At 38.4% G+C, this 26,385-nt stretch overlaps 1 protein-coding gene across 3 annotated transcripts in view; it reads left to right on the top strand.

The window, feature by feature from the left end:
* LOC131499941 (cytochrome P450 20A1) overlaps positions 1-26,385 on the top strand; it is a 76,973-nt gene that overhangs the window by 11,386 nt on the left and 39,202 nt on the right. For 2 of the 3 annotated variants that reach the window (XM_058708531.1, XM_058708534.1), the window contains exon 5: positions 26,116-26,283. In XM_058708531.1, the coding sequence (XP_058564514.1) occupies positions 26,116-26,283 (168 nt within the window). Of the gene's footprint in view, positions 1-8,114; positions 8,227-26,115; positions 26,284-26,385 lie in introns of those variants that run through there. The other variant, XM_058708544.1, reaches the window with a different exon arrangement.

Genomic DNA, 26,385 nt, shown 5'->3' with positions numbered 1-26,385 from the left:
CCAGTCCCAAAACCTGATCTAAGCTCACTAAAACACATTCTCTTGTTAAAACTACAGATTTACTGGGCCTCTGCATAGACAAAACTAAATCATACTGCAGAGGGATCTGGCATTTTTTTTAAACAATTTTTTAAATTTATTTTTATTTTATTTACTTATTAAAGCATTTTTTTAGATGTTTTATTTTATATTTGAGAGAGACAGAGAGAGAGCATGGGCAGGTGAGGGGCAGAAAGATGGAGACACAATCTGAAGCAGGCTCCAGGCTCCAAGCTGTCAGCACAGAGCCCAATGTGGGGCTCAGACTCATGAGCAGTGAGAACACTACCTGAGCCACAATCAAACGCTTAACTGACTGAGCCACCCAGCAGCCCCAACAGTTTTTTTTTTTAATTTTTTTTAATGTTTATTTATTTTTGAGATAGAAAGAGAGCGCGCATGAGTGGGGGAGGGGAAGATAGAAGTGGAAACACAGAATCTGAAGCAGGCTCCAGGCTCTGAGCTGTCAGCATAGAACCTAACACAGGGCTCACTCAAACTCACAAACTGCAAGATCATACCTGAGCCGATGTCCAATGCTTAACCAACTGAGCCACCCAGGCGCCCCTTAATTTTTTTAATGTTTATTTATTTTTTGAGAGAGAGTGCGAGTGGGGAAGGAGCAGAAAGAGAGGAAGACACAGAATCTGAAGCAGGCTCTAGGCTCTGAGTTGTTAGCACAGAGCCCGATGGAGGCTCAAACCCTCAAACTGTGAGATTGTGACCTGAGCCAAAGTTGGACACAACCAGCTGAGCCACCCAGGCACCCCTAGGGATCTGACATTTTTAAGATGTTCCACAAATGACTTATTTACAAAGTTTGAGAACAATAGTAATCCATACTATTTACTTTTTGTCCCTAAAGATCCTTAGCTGAGCCCTATGTGCTGACAGTTCTCTGTGTCCCAATAGCACTGTTCCAAACCTTCACCCTCATTCTAGTATTGCTAACAAATCCCTTTGCTTGCTGTAGGTGTCTTTGCCTCCTGGTTTGGTGAGACCATAGTGTCCCTTACCTGTAAATTCCCTCAATATCCTATTTCCCCACAAACTCTATCCATCTCAATCTTGTTCTTTCTTGTCATTTTAAATCTTAAAGAACCCTTTCTTCTGTACAAAACTAATCCATCCATTTGTGCTCTTTAAAAACAATGGAATTGGGGCACCTGGGTGGTTTAGTTGGTTGAGCGACCGACTTCGGCTCAGGTCATGATCTCACAGTTTGTGAGTTCAAGCCCTGCATGGGGCTCTGTGCTGACAGATTAGAGCCTGGAGCCTGCCTCAGATTCTGTCTCCCTCTCTCTTTGCCCCTCCCCCACTCATATTCTGTTTCTCTCAAAAATAAATAAACATTAAAAAAATTTTTAATAATGGAATTTATAAAATTAATGTATGGTTGCTGTAGAAAACATTTTATTTTTTATTTTTCTTAATGTTTATTTTTGAGAGAGAGAGACAGAGACAGAGCACAAGTCGGGGAGGGGCAGAGAGAGGGGGAGACACATAATCCAAAGAAGGCTCCAGGCTCTGAGCTGTCAGCACAGAGTCTGACCCGGGGCTGGAACTCACGGACTATGAGATCATGACCTGAGCTGAAGTCGGATGCTCAACCAACTGAGCCACTCAGCCACCCCGGAAAACATTAACTTTATTATTATTTTTTTTATAATGTTTATTTTGAGAGAGAGAAAGTGGGGGAGTGGCAGAGAGAGAGAGAGGATCCCAAGCAGGCTCTGTGCCATCAGCTCAGAGCCCGATGTGGGGCTCAAACTCACAAATTAGTGAGATGATGAGCTGAGCTGAAGTCAAGAGTTGGACATTTAGCCGACTGAGCCACCCAGGTGCCCCAGAAAGCATTAACTTTAAATAAATCATTCATAATATCACTATAGATGTATGTGTGGTGGAGATCATACTGTATGTATAATTTTATATGCTTTTCACCTTAAAACGTATCACAAACGTTTTTCCATGCCATTAGAATTTCCCCCAAAATAACTAAAATTATGTTTACTTTTTTCTGATTCATTTTATAAAATATGGAAAAATTTAGGAAATCCTAAGGAAAAAAAATAAACATTTTTAATGCTATCCATTACTCATTGATAACCATGTTCAACATTTTAAAATGCTTTCTATCATTTTATTTTTTCTGTACACATTAGAATTTTAATCAGCATCATACTATATTGATAGTTTTAGATTCTGAATTGTTTTTAAGATTTTATTTTTAAGTAATCTCTACATCCAAACTCACAACCCCAAGATCAAGAGTCACATGCTTTACTGACTGAGTCAACCAGGTGCCCCTAGATTCTGCATTTTTATTTCCATTTTATTATAAGCACTTATAACATTATTCTTTGATAATTACATTTGAAAAGAGTCTCTACTCTCAATTTTACCTTCCAAATATCTTTCAAATTGATCTTCTTTCAATCAGCACTGCCACCATCCTAGTTTAAGCTTCCATAATCTTACCTCGATTGCTTGTTTTTTTAACTTCTCTCTGCCCTTCTCCCCTAATCCGTTTTCTATCCTCTGCAGGGATTCTTAAACTCTTCTTATGACACATATCCCTTGTACCTTTAGTGAAACCTATGGAGTCCTTCTGAGAATAACATTTTAAAATGTGTACCTACAGGGCTGTCTGTGTGGCTCTCAGTTGGACATCTGACCCTTGATCTTGACTCAGATCATGATCTCTTTGTTCGTGAGTTTGAGCCCCACATTGGGGCTCTGTGCTGATGGCACAGAGCCTGCTTGGGATTCTGTCTCTCCTCTCAGCCCCTCACCTGCTTTTATGCTCTCTCTCTCTCTTAAGATATATAAATAAACTTAAAAATATGTGTAACTACAAGGGAAAACGATATACTAATAAGAATATTATTTTTTAAAAATTTGTGATATTTTAATGTATGTACCTCATCTTCATTATTTTTTTTAACGTTTTATTTATTTTTGAGAGCGCAGGCGGGGTAAGGGCAGAGAGAGTGGGGGACAGAGGATCCAAAGCAGCCTCTGTGCTGAGAACAGTGAGCCTGATGCGGGGCTCAAACTCTCATGTGAGAGCATGACCTGAGCCGAAATCGGATGCTCAACCGACTGAACCACCCAGGTGCCTCTATACATCATTATTAATTCATTAAATAACAAGATCTAGCAATGTTTCTAAAACTTCCATAATTTTAATTAAGTTTTTACATTTAATGGATTCTATTTTAATTTTTTATTTTTTTTTTTATTTAAATTTCAGTTAACATTAGTGTTATATTAGTTTCAGGTGTATAATATAATGATTCAGCAATTCCATAAATCACCTGGTAGTCATCACAAGTACACTCCTTAATTCCCATCACCTATCTCCCTTCTGGTAACCATCAGTTTGTTCTGTACAGTTGAATCTGTTTCTTGGTTTGCCTCTCTCTCTCTCTCTCTCTCTCTCTCTCTCTCTCTCTCTCTAATTTTTTTCCCTCCCTTTGCTTCTTTGTTTTGTGTTTTAAATTCCACATATGAGTGAAATCATATGGTATTTTCTGATGGAAAATACTGTCTTTTCTGACGGACTTATTTATCATAATACTCTCTCACTCTACCCATGTTGTTGCAAATGGCAACAACAATGCAAAAGATTTCCTTCTTTTTATGGGTGATTAATATTCCGTTGTATACATATACACCACATCTTCTTTATTCATTTATCAATGGATGGACATGAGCTATTTCCATAATTTGGCTATTGTAAATAATACTGCTTTAGGGCCGCCTGGGTGGATTAGTCAGTTAAGCATCTGACTTTGGCTCGGGTCGTGATCTCACGGTTTGAGCCCTGTGTCAGGCTCTGCTGACAGCTCAGAGCCTGGAGCCTGCTTTGGATTCTGTGTCTCCCTCTCTTTCTGTCCCTTCCCCACTTGCGCTCCTGTCTCCCTCTCTCTCAAAAATAAATAATAAACGTTAAAAAAATTTTTAAAACAAAAAATAATGCTACTTTAAACATTGAAGTGCATGTATCCTTTTGAATTAGTACTTTTGTATTCTTTAAATACCTAATAGTGTGATTGCTGGATCATAGGGTACAAAACTTTCATAAATTAACTAACTGATGGATTGGGGCATGGAGCCCAATACAGGGGTTGAACTCATAACCTTGAGATCAAGACCTGAGCTGAGATCAAGAGTTGGATGCTTAACCGACTGAACCACCCCGGTGCCCCAAAACTTCCATAATATTAAAGTAATGGCATTATCGGGGCGCCTGGGTGGCGCAGTCGGTTAAGCGGCCGACTTCAGCCAGGTCACGATCTCGCGGTCCGTGAGTTCGAGCCCCGCATCGGGCTCTGTGCTGACAGCTCGGAGTCTGGAGCCTGTTTCCGATTCTGTGTCTCCCTCTCTCTCTGCCCCTTCCCCGTTCATGTTCTGTCTCTCTCTGTCCCAAAAATAAATAAAAAACGTTGAAAAAAAAAATTTTTAAAGTAATGGCATTATGAGGGACAAAACCATTATTTTGAGAGTTTTGTAATAAGTGTCATATGATGTGTACATATTTGAAATTTGTATAGATGACAGAGTCAAAGGACCTATATTCACAATTAAAAGAAATGCTAAATTTCAATCAGGGGTGAGTAAAAAATAAAGATTTTTCTCCTTCATTCAATTTCATGAACTCCTGGATTCTAGGTAGAGACCCTTTTGTGTCTGTGGACTTGAGATTCAAAACCTGTGAGAATAGATATTTTCAAAATGCAATTCTTAGTTTAATTTTTTAAAAATGTTTTTATTTATTTATTTTTATTTTTTTTTAATGTTTATTTATTTTTGACAGAGAGAGACATAGTGCAAGCAGGGGACAGGCAGAGAGAGAGGGAGACACAGAATCCGAAGCAGCCTCCAGGCTCCGAGCTGTCAGCACAGAGCCTGATGTGGGGCTTGAACCCATGGACCATGAGATCATGACCTGAGCCGAAGTCAGACGCTGAACCGACTGAGCCACCCAGGCACCCCTGTTTTTATTTATTTTTGAGAGAGAAAGAGAGACACAGAGCATGAGTGAGGGAGGGGCAGAGAGAGAGGGAGACACAGAATCTGAAGCAGGCTCCAGGCTCTGAACTGGCAGCACAGAGCCCAACGCAAGGCTCGAGCTTGTGAACCATGAGATCATGACCTGAGCCAAAGTTGGACACTTAACCAACTGAGCCACCCACGCGCCCCTGCAATTCTTATTTTATTATTTCCTTAATCAAAAACCTCCACTGGCTTCCCTTTGCTCTTGGGACAAATTCCAGAATATTTAATGTAAGTTTTAAAGGCCATTTGTGATTTAGCTTGCCTACTTTTCCACCCTCATTTCTCATTCTTATTTGTGCTTATACTCTAGCCACTTTGGTTTTCTTTTAGTTTTATACCTTGTCCTCTCCTGTCTCAAGGCCTCTGTATATGCTGTTCTCATCGCTTAGATTGTCTCCTCTAACTACTCACATGCCTAGTAAATGCAAGTTCATCTTTTCGCTCTTAGTTTGAATGTCACTCCTTAGGGAAACCATCTCTAATTATTCCACTGTCCCCTTTTAGATGCTGTCATAACAGTCTGTACTTTTCCTTCACAACACTTTCCATTTTGTTAATTACATTTTGTGTAATTCTTTGAATGTCTGTGTCCTAAACTGTATGCTCTATGCAGGGAAGGACTATTCTGTATTAATTATGTCTGTATACTTGGCTCTTGGTGTAGAATAGACCCTTAGGAAACATTTATTAAAACAAACAAGGTTAGGGGCACCTGGGTGGCTCAGTTGGTTAAGTGTCCAGACTTCTAAAAAAATTAGCAAAAAAAACCAAAAACAAAACCTGACCAGTTTAAAGTTTAGTCATTGTCTCCTTTGTTTTCTCTATGAGTCAAACTCATCTCTCTATTTAAAAAAATATGTATTTTTTTAATGTTTATTTTTGAGAGGGAGACAGAGTGCAAGTGGGGGAGGGCAGAGAGAAAGAGGTAAACACAAATCCAAAGCAGGCTTCAGGCTCCGAGCTGTCAGCACAGAGCCCAACGCAGGGCTCAATGCGCTAACCCTGAGATCATGACCTGAGCTGAAGTCGGATGCTTAACTGACTTAGCCACCCAGGTGCCCCATCTTCTCTCTTAGGAAATAGGCTTCTCATGTTGCCTGGCCAACTCCTACTCTAGTATCCAGTTTAGTTATGTACCCTTCTTCATGCACCTTCTTTAAACTACAGTAACAACCTGACATGACAAAATTAAATTGATTTTCTTATCTTTCTCCCTTCTTAGATTGTGTTTTCCATCTCCTTTTTTCTTACCTTTGTGCTTCAAAATGTAGTTATTTATTTTGTTGTATGTTTGATGTAGCTCCTTGGAAATAGGATTATCTTACAGTGTGAAGATTAAGCTTGGGCAAGAAGCTTTGAATCTTGCTTCTACCATTTAGTATCTGCATGATGGTTTGTATGTTACTTGGCCTTTCTGAGCTTTCATTTCCTTATCTTAATAACATCTACATTACAAATTTCCTGTGAGGATGATGTGAAATAATGATTTAAAATTCCCAACTACAGGTCTTAGGACACAGTAACTACTACTCAAGAAATAGCTCTCTTTTTTTTTTTGTTTGTTTGAAAAGTAGATTTTCTTTCTTTCTTTTCTGAGGGATGGGGGACAGAGGGAGAGAGAGAATCTTAAGAGAGATGCACGGCTCCATCTCACAACCACCATGAGATCATGACCTGAGCTAAAATCAAGAGTCAGATGCTTAACTGACTGAGCCATCCAGGTGCCCCAACATGGGTCAGTTTTATTTTCTTTACCTTCTCATCTTCTATTACTTTGTTCATTCCTCCTAAAAATGTTCTTAAATGCACATTATAAGCCCTTCTGTAACTTTTTTGAGTTATAGAATACCTGAAAGCTGTTAAGAGGATGCATAATTGACTCAACTACTTTTTAAAAATAACATTTAATAAGTACTTAATGCCATTTTTTCCTTATCAGAGTTTTGTTTGAAACTAATACTTTCTATTCAAGACTTGAGGCTGAAAAAAAAAAAAAAAAGACTTGAGGCTGGCTTGCTGAGTTTACTGGAAGCATTAATACATTGACTCCTCTGCACAGTTTTCCTCCTAAAAACAGACGAACCAAGGCCTTTATCCATGGCTGGATGTTGATTAGTCTCTCTCCTTCCAGTTCCTATTTCTACTGGCCCGTCAGGAGACTTATATACCAAATCTCCACCCTCTCATTGTTATCATTCCTGTTTGGTGTGTCAAACAAACCTTATTAGCTTTGTTCACATCATGTTCTCAAGGCCTATTAGGCTTCCTACTTGGGTTGTCACGCCTGTTTTGTCATCCCTCATCGTCCTCCCTGGAAGCAGTTAGGTTGCCTTTCTCTGAACATTCACAAGTCAGAATCTTCTTTTCTGTTCTGTTTAAATACCTAACATTTGCCAGTAACCAACATCTTTTCGTATTTAATTGTATAGCTCCAGGGAGTTTTGCCCATTTCTCCTTGCTTTGCTTTCAGTGGTGACAGAAATACCTTTTTTTTTTTAAAGTAATATTTATTGTAAGCCTTAATTATTCTTTCTTCTGTACTTCAAACTAAGTAATTCTAACTTTTTAATCTTTTATCATAGGCTCTATTTCCCAAACTTTCTTCTTTGCTTTTGTTCTGTATTCCAGATTTTTCTCCTCCTACCTGATTAAAGGCAAATCAAGATGGAAAATATTTCCAAATTTTCATGTTTCTTGCCATCATAGTTTTAAGTTTTGGTTCATAGACTGGGTCCAAATGTGAGAAATATATTTTGAGTTTATATTGTCAATCCCGTAGTACAAGCAAGTTACTTAGTCATCAGAAATACTAGTTAAATGTTTAATCAGGAAGAATATGACTAGAGAGTGCTGCTGTCAGAACATCTTCCTTTTCCTTACCAATATTTTTCTTTGAGGGAAGAGTGCTGTTACCAGAGTTATTCCCCCCCCCCCAAATAAATGTTACTTTATATTCATATAATAATCTTTTTGCCTTTTTTTGTTTTTGTTTTTTTGTCCAGATCTGAGTTCTTTGTTCGGATTCTTCTCTAATCCTTTCAAACCTCATCCTTTGACTTCTGGTTCCTTCCTGTCCTGACCATCTTTGCTCCAAGGCTGTGTGTAAACCTCCACTTTAATTCTGTGAGTGTAACTTCTCTATTCTCTGTGCTGAAACCCCATATTTTCCTGTCACTTGTGGGAAAAATTCTGATTTAATAACTATTTCTGGATTTGTAATTTAGGACTATTATCCAGAATCTTCTTAATTGACAGCTTAGTAATAGTTAATAGTGAAAATTGTTGAGTTTGTTGGTCCAGTGGATTGTATGAACTCATTTAAGCCTCACAACAATTTTATAAATAGGTGTTGTTATTTACCCCTTTTTACAGATGAGGAACCATAGAGTGGTTAAATTAACCAGTCCAAGGTCATATAGCTCGTAAGTAGTAGGATCAGGATATCATTCCAGTCTGGCACATTTCTTCTCTAGCTTGTTCTGCTACCCTAGGATGTAGTTTTGCTTGGCTAGGTTTTTTTTTCCCCTTTTTTAAAAAATCTTTTTTAAGTTTGCAGTCACAATAATAACCTAATGCAAGGTGGAATTGAAAATCATTTGCTTCTCTGAAATTCTAATAATTTCACAATAATTACCTAAAGACTTTCTTTTTTTAAAGATTATTTATGTATTTTGAGTGAGAGAGAGAGAGAGAGTACAAACGAGGGAGACAGAGAGTGGGAGAGAGAGAATCCCAAGCAGGCTCCATGCTGTTGGTGCAGAGCCTGATGTGGGGCTTGATTCCATGAACCATGATATCATGACTTGAGCCAATGCTCAACTGACTGAGCCACACAGGAGCCCCACCCTGGATTTAATTTAAATGAAAGATCCCAGGATTCCCTTTTTTTTTTAATGTTTATTTTTGAGATAGAGACACAGCACCATTGGGGGAGAGGCAGAGAGAGAGAAAGCAACGCAGAATCTGAAGCTGGCACCAGGGTCTCAACCTGTCAGCACAGAGCTGGACGTGGGGCTCAAGCCCACAAACTGCGAGATCATGACCTGAGCCAAAGTCAAACATTCAACTGGCTGAGCCACCCAGGTGCCCCCTCGGATTTCATTTAAAAACCAACTACGTATAAAATCTTTTATACATTATTAGAAATATAAGCTCCAGGGGCACTTTCCCTCACTTTCTCTCTCTCTCTCAAAAATAAATAAACATTAAAATAAATTTAAAGAAATATAAGCTCCAAAAGAAAAATGGCTAAAGATGTGAACATGGAGTACATTGAAGAAAACATGTTAAATGGCCTCTAAATATTTGAAGCTTGTCTAAACCCTACCAGTAATTAGCAAAATAAGCCAATTAAAGCCATGTTGAGATATTTTTTACCTGTTAGGCTGACAGGGTCTTTTTTTTTAATGACAATACCTACTTATATCAGAGGTGTGGGAAATGGGTACTTTGATATTGCTGATAACAATATAAATTGGTAAGTGCTTCTGCAAGGCAGCATGGCTATATATATCAAAAGCTTAAAAAATGATTACTATTTAACTCAGAAATTTCATATGTAAGGGAAGCCAAATGGAAATAGATGTATGTACAAAGATGATTACTGAAGCATTGTTTATTATAGCAGAAATTGGAAATACTTAAATGCCCAATAGTAGAGGATTATTTAAATGATAGTGAATCCTTACAATGGATCAGAATAAAGACATTAAAAAGACGGCAGACGTTTATTTATTAATATATGGGGATTATTTTAAGATGGTGTTTGTTTGGGCTGGCATAACAAAGTATCACAAACTTGATGGCTTAAAAAACAGAAATATATTGTCTCACAGCTCTGGAGGCTAGAAATCCAAGATCAAGGTGTCAGCAGGGTTGACTCCTTCTGAGGACTGTGAGGGAGAATCTGTCTTGTGTTTCTTCCTGGTTTCTGGTTTTGCTGGCAATCTTTGGTGTTCCTTGTCTGGTAAGATGTATCACTCCATTCTCTGCCTTCATGTTTATAAGGAGGTCTCCATGTGTGTATCCTTTTTTTATAAGGACGCAGTCATATTGTATCAAGATCCACCCTAATGTGCTCATCTTGCACATCTGTAAAGAGCCTCTTGCCAAAAAAGGTCTCATCCACAGGTACTGTGGGTTAGGACTGTAAGATTTTTTTGGGGGGATACAATTCAACCCATAACATAATGGTAGGTGAAAAAACCAGCATACAAAACAGTTTGTATAGTATTAGTACGTTTTCCAAAGTATATCTATATACACACATGTATGCACATTTATAGATGGATATTCATCCCATAGAAAAGCATATGAAAAGCTAGGTACAAAAATGTTGTAAGTAGGTATCTCCATCTGGGTTAAATTTAGGGTGATTTAAGTTAATTTCTATATTTTCATTTATATTATTTTACTTTCTTTTCATTGATTTATACAATTCAGGAAAACTGAACTCAGCTATCAGGGATAGTCTGAATATTTGAATTTTCATTAGGGACAAAGCTTAATAATTCATTGAATAATTAAAACCAAAACTGAGTTTATTCTAAGAACAAAGCCTTTTATTTATGGACTTTTTAGGACTGTATATTTGGTTTCCTTTATTTTTCTGGAAACTGCTAATATGCAGGAGTTGATTTGGGAAGAATTATGTTCCTTGCTGGTTACTGTGTTGTTCAGTATTTTTCATCAGAGCTGTTTTTTGTTTTTTGTCTTTTGAAAAATTAAAAAAAAAACTGTTCTTTGTAAAAAGCCAAATTTTATGAAATGAAAGATCTGATGATCAACGACTTTACATTTAGTTACATTTACATATAGTTGGGACATATATTACTAGTAAGACAGACTTGAATATTTAAAGAAGTATCTATTAACTTCTGAGAGAGTTCTCTTAGTCTTGTCAGAAACATAACTTATTCTTTGTAGTAGATACAGGACAGTCATTTTGAAAAAGAGAGTTGGTTATATTCACTAAATATTTATTGAGCATCTAAGATTTGCCAGACACTGCTAGGTACTAGGATTGATTACCAGTATAAAAAGCTACCCTCAAGAAGGTTTATGTCTAATGGTTAAGTACTGGGTCTTTAAATAATATAGTGATGCTACGTAAATGCATTCCTTTTGTTAAATGTTGGAACCAGTCTCAAACTGAGTTTCTGACAGCAAACTTTTTACCACTTTCTATTTCTCTTACTCTTAAGTCTACTCTTGGCCTATATCCTGACCCTTAATCTCAAAACACCTTCTATTTTTGAAGTTCCAATTGTCTTCTGATTTTAGTTTCCCAACAAGAACATAATTGGTTAGTCTAAGAGTATATGTTCTTACCTTTTTTACTTATATAAAGAGAAGCATAATGGTTGACAGCTTGGACTCTTCATCACACTACCTAGGTTGGAATACGAATTCTTTGATTTTTGTTGTGTAGCCTTGGGCATGTTACTTTTTTGTGTGATACATTTCCTCATTTATAAAATGAGGGTAATAACGGTTACTTGTCTCAAAGTATTAAGGATTAAATGAATTCATACATTAGAAGATGCTTCCAAATAGTTTTCCAGAGTAGTTTTACCACTTACAGTCTCATGGCAGAGTATGAGCATTCTCCATTTTCTGCATCCTCACTGTTCCTTGGTATTGTTAGATGTATAGAGGTTTCTCATTGTGATTTTAATTTGTATTTTCCTGATAGCTAATAAAATTGAACATTTTTTTCATTTGTTAACTTTGAGGTAGTGTTACTTAAAATCTTTTCACCATTTTTCTTTGGGGTCTTCTCTATTTTTAATTTTTAAGAGGTCTTAAAAATTTCCAAGTTTAAGAACTTTATTGAAATATTAATTATCTTCCTCTGTGGCTTGGTTTTATATGCTCTTAACCTTGTCTTTTGATGAACAGATACTAATGTTAGTGTAGTCAACTTATTATTCTTTTGCCTTTTTTGTTACTGCATTTTGTGTCCTATGTAAGAAATTTTTTTTTAATTTCAAGCTTTTATTTAAATTTTGGTTAGTTAACATAGTAAAAAATGTTTATCCTAATGTTATGAAGATATTCGTCTGAGTTTTGTTTTGAGGCTTTTACTGTTTAATTTTTACACTTAGATCTATAATACATTTGGTGTTTATTGTATAAATAATGAGGAAGGGAGTTAACATTCATATTTTTCTAGGCAGTTATCCAGTTGGTCCAGCATAACCTATTGAAAAGATCATCCTTTCTTTATTATACTGTAATGTTACCTTTATCATAAACCAGGTGATTGTATAGGTCACTTGATTTATGTAAAGTTATCTTTACGTGTTATGGAATCTTCTACTCCATGAACATGGAAGAGTACACTTCCTCTTATTTTGGTCTTTAGTTTTTCTCAATATATATATTTTTTTACTTTTCAGTGTAAAGGTCATGTCTTTTATTAAAGTTACTTCTAGATATTTAGTGGGGCTTTGATGCTGTCGTAAATGGTACTGTTTTTAAATTTCTTTTTTTGCTGATACAACTGATTTTTTTGCATATTGACCTTGTAGTCATTAACCTTGCCAGATTTCCTTATTAACTCTAATGGTTTATCCTGGTATTTGAGATCAATGGACAGTTTTCTTTTCCATTTCTACTACCTTTTCTTTCTTTTCTTGTTTTCTTGCCAAACATTCTGTTATATTTTTAATGTCCTTAGGCTCTGTAGTACCTTCCCTCTCTTGTTTCTTTTAAAAAAATTTTTTTTTTAAATGTTTATTTTTTTTGAAACAGAGACAGAGCTTGAGTGGGGGAAGGACAGAGAGAGAAAGGGAGACACAGAATCTGAAGCAGGCTCCAGGCCCTGAGCTGTCAGCACAGAGCCCGACATGAGGCTTGAACTCGTGAACCCCCTATCTTGTCCTATGCAATTCAATTCTTTTCAACGTCTTTTTTTTTGGGGGGGACAGAGAGAGACAGAGCATGAACGGGGGAGCTGCAGAGAGAGAGGGAGACACAGAACCTGAAACAGGCTCCAGGCTCCGAACCATCAGCCCAGAGCCTGACGCAGGGCTCAAACTCACGGACCGCGAGATCGTGACCTGGGTGAAGTCGGACGCTTAACCGACTGCGCCACCCAGGCGCCCCTATGCAATTCAATTCTTGATTAGTGTTTCTAATGGTCTTTATTTTATTTTATTTTTTAAAGATTTTTATTTATTTATTTCTTGAGGGAGAAAGAGACAGTGTGAGTAGGGAAGAGCAGAGATAGAGGGAGAGAATCACAAGCAGGCTTCACAATGCTAGAGCAGAGCACTATGTGGGGCTCAAACTCAAGAACCATGAGACAATGACCGAAGCCGAAATCAAGAGTCAGCTTACCTGACTGAACCACTAAGTCTCCCCTAAAGATCTTTATTATTGTGGGTCCAGTCAGGAGAGAGAAAGCACACAATTATTTAAATAGGAAAAGTTTAATATAAAGAATTATTAGCTATAATGGGACTGCAGTAATGAGAGATTGGCTAGTCAGAAGTAAACAGAACTCTAAAGAATATAGGATAGCAGGTATAAGGAGCAGTCACCAATTCCAGGGCTGAGACAGAGGGCCCATGCCCCCAAGGACTGAGACCCAGACTCTGTTTTAAGGGGCACAGCTGTGAATGGGAACTCTTGAAATCAGATTCCTTTTTTTTTCTTTTTTTAAAAATTTATTCTCAGGTTAGTTAATACACCGCGTAGTCTTGGCTACGGGAGATTCATCACTTATATTTAACACCCAATGTTCATCCCAACAAGTGCCCTTCTTAATGCCCATCACACATTTTCCCCATCCCCATCAACCCTCAGTTCTCTGTATTTGAGAGTCTCTTACAGTTTGCCTCTGTCTCTGTTTTTATCTTTTTCTTCCCTTCCCCTATGATCATCTGTTAAGTTTCTCAAATTCCACATATGAGGGAAATCATATGATATCTTTCTTTCTCTGACTATTTTGCTTAGCATAATACTCTCCAGTTCCATTCATGTTGTTGCAAATGGCAAGATTTCATTCTTCTTTATCACTGAGTAATATTTCATTGTGTATATATCTTCTTCATCCATTCATCAGTTGATGGACTTTTGGGCTCTTTCCATAATTTGGCTATTGTTGATAGTGCTGCTATAAACATTGGGGTGCCTGTGCCCCTTCAAATCACCATTCCTGTATCCTTTGGATAAATACTTGGTAGTACAATTGCTGGGTCATAGGATAATTCTATTTTTAATTTTTTGAGGAACCTCTACATTCTTTTCCAGAGTGGCTGCACCAGTGTCCATTCCCATCAACAGTGCAAGAGGGTTTCCCTTTCTCCACATCCTCTCCCACGTCTGTAGTTTCCTGAGTTGTGAATTTTAGCCACTCAGAGCGGTGTGAGGTGGTATCTCATTGTGGTTTTGATTTATATTTCCTGATGATGAGTGATGTTGAGCATCTTTTCATATGTCTCTTGGCCATCTGGATGTCTTCTTTGGTAAAGTGTCTATTCATGTCTTCTGCCCATTTCTTCATTGGGTTATTTGTTTTTAGGGTGTTGAGTTTGGTAGTTCTTTATAGATTTCTGATACTAACCCTTTATCTGATATGTGATTTGCAAATATCTTCTCCCATTCCGTCAGTTGCCTTTCAGTTTTGTTGTTTCCCTTGCTGTGCAGAAGCTTTTTATTTTCATGAGGTCCCAGTGGTTCATTTTTGCTTTTGTTTCCCTTGCCTTCGGAGACATGTCAAGTAAGATGTTGCTGTAGCTGAGGTCAAAGAAGTTGCTGCCTCTTTTCTCCTTTAAGATTTTGATGATTTCATGTCTAACGTTTAGGTCTTTCATCCATTTTGAATTTATTTTTGTGTATGGGGTAAGAAAGTTGTCCAGTTTCATTCTTCTGCATGTCGCTGTCCAATTCTCCCAGCACCATTTGCTAAAGAGGCTGTCTTTTTTCCATTGGATACTCTTTCCTGCTTTGTCAGACATTAGTTGGCCATACATTTGTGGGTCCAATTCTGTGTTCTCTATTCTATTCCATTGGTTTATGTGTCTGTTTTTGTGCCAATACCATACTGTCTTGATGATTACAGCTTTGTAGTAGAGGCTAAAGTCGGATTGTGATGCCTCCCATTTTGGTTTTCTTTTTCAACATTACTTTGGCTATCTGGGGTCTTTTGTGGTTCCGTACAAATTTTAGGATTGTTTGTTCTAACTTTGAGAAGAATGCCAGTGCAATTTTGATTGGGATTGCATTGAATGTGTAGATAGCTTTGGGTAGTATTGACATTTTAACAATATTTATTCTTCCAATCCATGAACACGGAATGTTTTTCTATTTCTTTTTGTCTTCTACAGTTTCCTTCATAAGTTTTCTATAGTTTTCAGCATACAGATCTTTTACATCTTTGGTTAGGTTTATTCCTAGGTATTTTATGGTTCTTGGTGCAATTGTAAATGGGATCAATTTCTTGATTTCTCTTTCTGTTGCTTCATTATTGGTGTATAGAAATGCAACCAATTTCTGCACATTGATTTTGTACCCTGCGACTTTGCTGAATTCATGTATCAGTTCTAGCAGGCTTTGGGTGGAGTCTTTTGGGTTTTCTATGTAGAATATCACGTCATCTGCAAAGAGTGAAGGTTTGACTTCTTTGTCAATTTGGATGTCTTTTATTTTGTTTTGTTGTCTGATTGCTGAGGCTAGAACTTCAAACACTATGTTAAACAACAGGGGTGAGAGTAGGCATCCCTGTTGTGTTCCTGATCTCAGGGGGAAAGCTCTCAGTTTTTCCCTATTGAGATGATATTAGGTGTGGGTCTTTCATATATGGCTTTTATGATGTGAAGGTATGTTCCTTATATCCTGACTTCCTTGAGGGTTTTTTTTTAATATGAAATTTATTGTCAGATTGGTTTCCATACAACACCCAGTGCTCATCCCAACAGGTGCCCTTCTCAATGCCCATCACCCACTTTCCCCTCCCTCCTACCCCCATCAACCCTCAGTTTATTTTCAGTTTTTAAGAGTCTCTTATGGTTTGCCTCCTCCCTCTCTGTAACTTTGTTTTGTTTTTCCCCTTCCCCTCCCCCATGGTCTTCGGTTAAGTTTCTCAGGATCCATGTAAGAGTGAAAACATATGGTATTTGTCTTTCTCCGTATGACTTATTTCACTTAGCATAACACTCTCCAGTTCCATCCATGTTGCTACAAAAGGCCATATTAAGGGTTTTTGTTAAGAAAGGATGCTGTATTTTGTCAAATGCTTTTTCTGTATCTGTTGACAGGATCACATGGTTCGTATCCTTTCTTCTGTTAATGTGATGTATAATGTTGATTGATTTGTGAATATTCAACCAGCCCTGCAGTTCAGGAATGAATCCCACTTAATCATGGTAAATAATTCTTTTAATGTACTGTTGAATTCAATTTGCTAGTATCTTGTTGAGAATTTTTGCATCCATGTTCATCAGGGATATTGGCCTTTAATTCTCCTTTTTAGTGGGATCTGTGTCTGCTTTTGGAATCAAGGTAATGCTGGCTTCATAGAATGAGTCTGGAAGCTTTCCTTCTTTTTATATTTTTTGGAACAGTTTGAAAAGAATAGGTATTGACTGTGCTTTAAATGCCTGGTAGAATTCCCCTGGGAAGCCATCTGGCCCAGGACTCTGATTTGTTGGGAGGTTTTTGATAACCAATTCAATTTCTTCACTGGTTATGGGTCTGTTCAAATTTTCTATTTTTTCCTGTTTGAGTTTTGGTAGTAAGTGAGTATCTAGGAAATTGTCTTTCTTTTAGATTGTCCAGTTTGTTGGCATATAATTTTTCATAATATTATCTAATAATTGTTTGTATTTCTGTGGTGTTGGTTGTAATCTCTCCTCTCTTTCATTTGTGATTTTATTTATTTGGGTCCTCTCTTTTATTTTTGAAAAGTTTGGCTAGGGGTTTATCAATTTTGTTTATTTTTTCAAAACACTGACTCTTAGATTCATTGATCTGTTGTACTGGGTTTTTTTTTTTTTTTGATTCTATATTGTTTATTTCTGCTGTAATCATTACTGTTTCTCTTCTTCTGTTGGCTTTGGGCTTTCTTTGCTGCTGCCTTTTCTAGCTCCTTTAGATGTAAGGTTAAGCTGTGTATTTGGGATCTTTCTTGCTTCTTGAGATAGGCCTGAATTGCAATGTATTTTCCTCTTAGGACTGCCTTTGCTCCATCCCAAAGGATTTGGACTGTTGTGTTTTCATTTTCATTTGCTTCCATATATTTTTAAGTTCTTCTTTAATTTCCTGGTGACCCATTCATTCTTTAATAGGATATTCTTCAACCTCCCTGTATATGGGGGCTTTCCAAATTTTTTATTGTGGTTGATTTCAAGTTTGATAGTGTTGTGATCTGAAAAATATGCATGATATGATGTCAATCCTTTTATAGTTGTTGAGGGCTGTTTTGTGACCTAGTACGTGATCTCTTTTGGAGAATGTTCCATGTGCACTCAAGAAGAATGTGTATTTTGCTGCTTTAGGATGAAAAGTTCTGAATATACCTGTTAAGTCCTTCTGGTCCAGTGTGTAATTCAAAGCTATTGTTTCCTTATTGATTTTCTACCTAGATGATATCTCCATTGCTATAAGTGGAGCATTAAAGTCCCCTACAATCACAGTATTATCTATACATTTGTTTATGTTTGTGACTAATTGATTTATATATATGGGTGCCTCCACATTGGGGGCATAAACATTTACAATTGTTAACTCTTCTTGATGGATAGACCAATTAATTATATGTATAATTTTATATATATGTAATAATGCCATTCTTCATGTCTTGTTATAGTCTTTGTTTTAAAATCTAGTTTGTCTGATACAAGTATGGCTACTCTGGCTTTCTTTTGACGTCAGTAGCATGATAGACAGTTCTCCATCCCCTCACTTTCTTTCCTTCTTCTTCTTCTTTTTTTTTTTAATGTTTATTTCTGAGAGACAGAGACAGAGACAGAGCATGAGTGGTGGAGGGGGAGAGAGAGAAGGAGACACAGAACTCCAGGCTCTGTGCTGACAGCACAGAGCCCATTGCAGGGCTTGAACCCATGAACCATGAGATCATGACCTGAGCTGAAGTCTAACACTTAACCAACTGAGCCACCCAGGTGTCCCATCCATCCCCTCACTTTCAATCTGTGGTGTCCTCAGGTGTAAAATGAGTCTCTTGTAGGCAGCATATAGATGGATCTTGTTTTTTATCCATTCTGATACTCTTTGACTTTTGATTTGGTCATTTAGTCCATTTACATTCAGAATGATTATTGAAAGTTATGGATTTAGTGCTATTGTGTTATCTGTAGGTTTCATGTTTGTGGTAATGTCTCTGGTCCTTTGTAGTCTTTGCTGCTTTCCACTCACAGACTCCCTGTTCAGATCACCTGCAGGGCTGGTTTAGTGGTCATGAACTCCTTTAGTTTTTGTTTGTCTGGGAAAGCCTTTCTCTCTCCTATTCTGAGTGACGGCCTTCCTGGATAAAGGATTCTTAGCTGCATGTTTTTCCTTTTCATCACATTGAGTATTTCCTGCCACTCCCTTCTGGTCTGCCAAGTTTCAGTGGACAGTTCTGCTACCATCCTTATGTGTCTACCCCTGTAAGTTAAGGACCATTTTTCCCTAGCTACTTTCAGAATCCTCTCTTTATCTTTGTGTTTTGCCAGTTTCACTATAATATGTCGTGGTGTTGATGTGTTGTTTTTGTTTTGTTGATTTTGAAGGGAGTTCAGTGTGCCTCATGGACTTGGATGCCTGTTTCCTTCCGCAGATTAGGGAAGTTCTCAGGTATAATTTGTTCAAATAAACCTTCTGCCCCTTTCTCTTGCCCTTCTTCTTCTGGAACTCCTATGATACAGACACTTTCATTTCATAGAATCACTTTGCTCTCTAATTCTCCCCCTTGTGATCTAGTAATTTCCTTTCCCTCTTTTTTCAGCTTCATCATTTTCCATAATTTTGTCTTTTGTTTCACCTGTTTTCTGCTCTGCTTCTTCTTTACTTGCTGTCACTGTATCTAGTTTATTTTGCATCTCATTTGTAGCATTTCTTAATTCATTGTGACTAGTTCGTAGATCTTTAACCTCTGCAGATATAATTTCTCTGCTGTCTTCTATGCTTTTCTCAAGCCCACCTATTAGTCTTATGACTGTTATTCTAAATTCTTGTTCAGAAATATTGTTTATATTTGTTTTGAGCAATTCTCTGGCTGCCATTTCTTCCTGAATTTTCTTCTTTTAAGGAGAGTTCTTCCATTTCGTCATTTTGGTTAGGTTTCTGTCTTTTATGTGTTTTCATAGCTTGTTATGTGTCCTGCACCTGCAAGTACCACTATATTAAAAAGGGGTCATACACTGTCCAGGGCCTGGCACTTCAGAAATGTTTCTGGAGTGTGTTGCGTGCACTCTGTTGTGTTTTGGCTGCTCTATCGCACTGGTCAGTCCTCTGCAAAGCTCCTCCTTGCTTGTAGTAGTGGAGTGTTTGGACCTTCAACCAAGGGCACTTTGATTTGTTAATTGAAGTAACCCTTTAAAAAAAACGGAAAAGGGTGGTGGGGGAACTGGTGGTTGCGCTTGTCTGGAGGAGATGCCTGCTGCCTTGGGTCAGTTAGTCATCCTCTAGTGGATAAGCTGTTGCCAGGCATGGAGGGGTGGGGTTCGGTGTAAGTAGGTCCTGCCTCCACTGGGGGTTGCTGTGATGCTCTCCAAAGTCCCACTGTATTGGTATTGGGGAGAAAAATGGAGACACCCCGGTCTCTCTTCCCTGGACTGGATGTCTCAAACCACACTGTTCAAGCAGCCCTCAAAGAATAGCACGGGTTCAGTTTGCCCTGCTCCACAGTAATCCCGTGTCTTCTAGGTGCTCAGGCCTGGGATTCAAAACCCGATGTCTTAAAGGGCCCTGTACCACTCAGACCATGTTTGGTGTAGCACCCCTCAGTCAGCTGATAAAAGGCCTCTTTTGTCCTTGGGGAGGCAATAAACCTTCTTCCCACAGTACTTGAGGAAGGGGACTGTTCTCTCCCAGTGTGCCCCTGAGATCGCTACAGAGCCCAGGGGCTGGCTCTCTACCCACCCAGGCACGCGCATAGGTAGCAGATTCCATCTGGAGAAAGTCGGAAGAAAGTCGCACATTTTGCTACCTCTGAGTTTCAGCTCCTAAGGCTGTTTGCAAAATAGAAACTGGCACTCTATGTATTTCTCATTCCCCAGTCCGTGGTCTGGAGAGGTTTTCCTCTTGTGCTAAGTTGATACCAAAACCCTCTCACTTTCTCTCCCTTTTGTCTCTCCACAGAAGGGGTTCCCTCCCTTCCCTGCCTACTCCGTTTTATCTCTGTCAGTTCACACACACATACACACACACACACGCACGTTGATCCTGCCAAGCTGTCTCCCTCCACCTGTGGAGATCCTTGTGCAACTCCACAAATTGATTTCCTGGGTGTTCGAAGTGATCTGACCTCATTACAGCTGTGTTTGAGGGACAAGGGAATCCTAGTCCCCTTACTTCACCATCTTAACTCCTCCCTCAAAATCAGATTCTTTTTTTTTTTTTTTTAAACATTTATTTATTTTTGAGACAGAGAGAGACAGAGCATGAACGGGAGAGGGTCACAGAGAGAGGGAGACACAGAATCTGAAACAGGCTCCAGGCTCTGAGCTGTCAGCACAGAGCGCGATGCGGGGCTCGAACTCACGGACTGCGAGATCATGACCTGAGCCAAAGTCGGACGATTAACTGACCAAGCCACCCAGGCGCCCCTCAAAATCAGATTCTTTACCTTCCTGAGAGGTTCTTCTTGCTGTTTGTTGTGCAGTGTTGCTGTTTCCTTATTTAGTGCCTTTTCTGTTTTTGTAAGGTCTGTATTCTTCTCATGTATGGCCACTGGAAGCATCTGTTCTGTTAGCTTAATGGTCAGCTGGTGTTGACAGATTTACCTTAAACACTTGACAAAAGAAAAGAAGAAAAGTAAAAAGAAAAAAACTCTTGGGGCACTGGGGTGCCTCAGTTGGTATAGCATCAGACTCTTGATCTCAGCTCAGGTCTTGATCCCATGGTCATTAGTTCAAGCCTCAAGACAGGTGCCACACTGGGCATGAAGCCATTTAAAAACAAAACAGAAACAAAAACTCTTCCAGTATTTGTAGACTGGCTTTGCATTTGGGCCCTCCTTTAACATTTATCTGGGCCTTTTATAAATCCACTTCAGCTTTCACTTCCTACTTGTATGGAGCCAAAAGACCTGTCAGCTGTGAAAGTTTACTCTTCTCCAGCCTTCTCTGAGCATATATCCTGCTCTTTGGCATGCATGGCTTTCTTAATAATCCTGGTATATGCAGAAACTTTCAAAAGATCTTATTCCCACATTTATCTCCTCTCCTAACCACTTCCTTCCCAGGCTTCTTAGTCTGTTATTTGCTTGTCTCAAATGTGGTTTCTTGCTCCAGCTGTTGTGGCCAATACCTGTGCCTTTAAATGTTTTCAGCACAAGCTACCCAAGAATGTGTCCTAGGAACACTCTGAGAATGTAGAGTTGTGAAAAATAAAAGAAAGCCTTTTCACCAGTCCTTGATGGGAGCTGCCAGGCAGATTGAGACTCACAACTACAGTTCTTTGAGAATAATGCCTGTATTGCTTCCTAGCACTCTGTAGCAGGAATGTGGACTGCTATTGTCATAGCTGTTGCCTGTCTGGGGTTTGGAGATGGTAGGAAGGTTGTTTAAAATGTCACAGTGTTTACTGCAAAGTAGCAGCTTCTTTCTTCACCAGACTTTCCCCTGGCTGCTGTAAGTTTTTGACTGTGTTATAGAGTTTTTTGGAAGCTGATTCTGAGTTTGGGCCAGCCCATTACTTGCTTTTGGAGAAGGAGAGAGTCTTGGGATTCCCTACCCCATTTTCAGTGACCATGTGATAACCAGTGGTGATCACGCTTTAATAACACTCCAAAGATGTCAGGTTTCTGTGTTGTCTGCAATGCTGTTGGCTTTTGGCTACCATGCTACTACTGAGCTGGAGAGAAAAGGGAGATGGAAATAACCTTAAGTTAAAACATCACAGGGGCAGCTGGGTAGCTCAGTCCGTTAAGTGTCTGACTTTAGCTCAGCTCATGATCTCTCGTTCTGTGAGTTCCAGCCCTACATCAGGCTCTGTGCTGCAGCTTGGAGCCTGGAGCCTCCTTCAGATTCTGTGTCTCCCTCTCTCTTTACCCATCCCCTGCTCATGCTCTATCTCTCTCAAAAATGAATAAACGTTATTTTTTTTTTTTTTAAAGCATCACAGACCCCACTGTCCTACTGAGGTTCTGTAGTTTTTGTTGACTAGATACTTCTCAGTGGGCACTGGATTCTGGTTAATTGCCATCGTGCTGAAATGATTGATTTTCATTGTTTCATTGGTGTGCATGTGTTAGCATTGTTTTAGAGGAAGAACAATATCAACAAGGCCCTCACGGGGCGCCTGGGTGGCGCAGTCGGTTAAGCGTCCGACTTCAGCCAGGTCACGATCTCACGGTCCGTGAGTTCGAGCCCCGCGTCAGGCTCTGGGCTGATGGCTCAGAGCCTGGAGCCTGTTTCTAATTCTGTGTCTCCCTCTCTCTCTGTCCCTCCCCCGTTCATGCTCTGTCTCTCTCTGTCCCAAAAAATAAAATAAACGTTGAAAAAAAAAATTTAAAAAAAAAAAAAAAAAAAAAAAAAACAAGGCCCTCACTCCACCATTCTGAAAGTCATTCTTCGGGAACATTTTGAAAGAAAATAATAATAGGACACATTATAAACATTAAATAAATTTTCGAAGGTATGATAGTGGCATATGTGTAGTCAACAAAATAGACAATGTCCAGAAAAAGTCCCAAGTTCATGTGTGAATCCAGTATATAAGGAGTGAGTGGCATTTCAAATTAGTGGAAAAAAGACATACTTAATGGTTAAACAGAGTGTAAGCATTTTCAAAATTAAATGGAAAAATAAATAAATGGAATTCACTGTTAATACCAAAGTAAATTCTACTTTATTATGATTTAAGAGTTTGGAATCCTACTCGTGGCTTTTTTTTCTTTTTAATGTTTTTTATTTATTTTTGAGAGAGTGAGCGCAAGCAGGGTAGGGACAAAGAGAGAGGGACAGAAGATCTGAAGCAGACTCTGTGCTGACCACAGAGAGAGGATTCGAGGGTTGAACTCATGAGCCGTTAGATCATGACCTGAGCCAAAGTCAATACTGAACCAACTGAGCCACCCAGGAGCCCTGTAAATTCTTTAAATGCAAGGATCGGGGTGCCTGGGTGGCTCAGTCGGTTAAGCATCAGATTCTTGATTTTGGCTCTGGTCATGATCTTGCAGTTTGTGAGTTTGAACCCCGCATCAGGCTCTGCAGTAACAGTGCAGAGCCTCCTTGGGATTCTCTCTTTCTCCCTTTCTGCCCTTCCCACACTCATGCTCACTTGCTTTCGCTCTCTTTCCTTCAAAATAAATAAATACATTTTATTAAAAAATTAAAATAAATGTAAGAATCAAGGTAAAGGCTCAGCATTGACATATGATACTTGGAATAAATTCAAACAAATACCTCAACACTAAGATTGTAAATGATGAGGTTGTAGTTTTGTCACATGGCATTGGGCCTGATGACTTACTTAAAAAAGGATTAGATATTTAGGAGTAAATGGAGTGATGAAAAAGGTGCAGTCTGGCATTGTAGTCTGAGTGGGTGAACACTTAACACACAGTTAGGTTTCCCAGTTCTGTGCATGAAGCTGAGATGGTTGCAAGTTACATAGTTGTACTAGAATTGTTTTGAGACAAAATCTCATGCATACTAAGGAAAATAATGTTTTCTGAAGGAAAAAAACTTTCATGTTTAGACAAAGGAAATCTTACTGGTTTATCTTATATCTATTAATATGTTTTATTTTTTCCACAAAACTTAAAAAAAAATGTTTTTATGTGTATTTATTTTGTGAGAGAGAGCATGCACAAGCAGGGGAGAGTCACAGAGAGAGAGAGAGAGAGAGAAACCCAAGCAGGCTCCGATCTGTCAGCACAGAGGCTGACATGGGTCTCGATCCCAGAAACTGTAAGATCATGACCTGAGCTGAAACCAAGAGCTAGACTGAGCCACCCAGGCACTCAATCTATAAGAAAGCTTTTTTACCCCTAATATTTAGTTTTCACATTTGAAACTTCTATAATTACCCATAAGTCAAACTTACATTAGCTCTTCCAGTTTTACCTAGAAATAGTCACTTTAATGGATTGTTTCCAAAATCTTTTTTCATCTTTTATTTTTTTTTTTTAATTTTTAAAATGTTTGTTTATTTTTGAGAGAGAGAAAGAGAGATCAAATGTGAATGGGGGAGGGACAGAGAAGGAGAGGGAGACACAGAATCTGAAGCAGGCTCCAGGCTCTGAGCTGTCAGCGCAGAGCCCGATGAAGGGCTCGAACTCACAGACTGCACGATCATGACCTGAGCTGAATTTGGACCTTTGACCAGTTGAGCCACCCAGGTGCCCCTTTTTTCATCTTTTAGTATGAAGTTATGTAAACTTGAGTAATAACTGTAGAATTCTAAGTTTTTAAAGTATCTGAGATTATTTTGTCCATAACATGAAATTAATTTAAAAAAATTTTTAAGTTTTTATTTATTTTGAGAGAGAGAAAAGACATAAGCAAGGGAGGGGCAGAGGGGTGGGGGGAGAATGAGAATCCCAAGCAGGCTGTGCATTGACAGCAGTGAGCCTGATGTGAGGTTCCAACTAATGCACCATGAGATCACAACCTGAGCTGAAGTTGGACACTTAACTGAGCCACCCAGGTGCCCCTGAAATTTATTTTTTAATAATGTAGCTCTGTTTTAATAATTATCTTCCTGTTTTCTTCATCTTCACCCATCTCAAAGAGATTTTTAAAGTATATTTGGGGCACCCAGTTGGCTCAGTCAGTTGAGTTTGATCTTAATTTAGGCTCAGGTTATGATCTCGTGGTTTGTGGGATTGAGCCCCGAGTTGGGTTCTGCACTAATAGTGTGGATCCTGCTTGGGATTTTCTCCCTCTCTCTGCCCTTCCCCTGCTTTCACATACATGTGTGCTTTCTCAAAGTAAACTTTAAAAAAGGTATATTTGTTAATCTTGATACTATGGAATCATTAAAGCTTCCCTTCCCTTTCTCAAAAAAAAAAGTACTCCAGATATGTTACTTTAAGTTGGTATAAACCTATGTAGTGCTAATCTTTTCATTTTAAACATTTATTCTATTTCTCACATTTAATTTTAATCCTTTATACTGTGACAAAACTTTCATGAATTTCATGTGGGAAAGGAACTTAAATTCATGTATATTACCTTACAAAAACTCTTCCTGCATTATATGATGTGGTTATAGTTACCATATCACAGCAGCCATTCAAGGTAGATGTCATCCATATATAATGGTTGAGACACCTGAACCTTGGAAGAGTTAAGAAAATTGCTCAAAGCCACAATGCTTCTAAGAGATAGAGCCTGAAGTAACATCAAGGTTTTTCTACTCCAAAGCTTTTGATCTATTTACTACCCATTGTTTTTATTCCACAAGGGATTTAATAAATATTTGTTGAATGAAGGAATGACAAAGAGACTATGAGAGGTTTCTGTCACTGGAGCTTGTCTAAGGTTTTACATATTCATATATTTATCACAGGCATTCTGTGATGAACCTTTACTATTTTTAATTAGAGACTAAGATTAGGCTTAAGGTTCTACCAGCTCTTGAATTTGTAATTTATATTTTCTCTTTTTATTATTGTGGTGGTTGTTTTGTTTTGTTTTGCAAATCAACCCTTTGACAGAATCTGAACCTGAATCCTTGAAGATATAATTACAGGTGGAGCCAAAGTTGCCTGACAGTTGAAATAAACACTTGAATGTTTACTTTGATTACAGAGTTGCACTGTGAAATTAATCTACTTGCTGAATTTTTCTAGCAAGAAGAAATAGTAAATCATTGTGGTTTTCTGTTCTCTTCCAGCTTTCAGAAGAATTATTAGATAAATGGCTCTCCTACCCAGATTCGCAGCATGTACCCCTCTGCCAGCATATGCTTGGTTTTGCTATGAAGTCTGTTACACAGATGGTGATGGGTAGTACATTTGAAGATGACCAGGAAGTCATTCACTTTCAGAAGAATCATGGCACAGTAAGTCTAGGGCCAAATTTAAAATTATTCTTTCAATCAAATTGGATAGTTGAATAATGTAGACTTTGCCTCTCAAGAAAAAGATGTCACATCCTGTAGTAT

The sequence above is a fragment of the Neofelis nebulosa genome, chromosome 2 (genome assembly GCF_028018385.1).
Source record: "Neofelis nebulosa isolate mNeoNeb1 chromosome 2, mNeoNeb1.pri, whole genome shotgun sequence".
NCBI lineage: Eukaryota > Metazoa > Chordata > Mammalia > Carnivora > Felidae > Neofelis > Neofelis nebulosa.
This window is presented reverse-complemented; position numbering and strand designations above follow the sequence as displayed.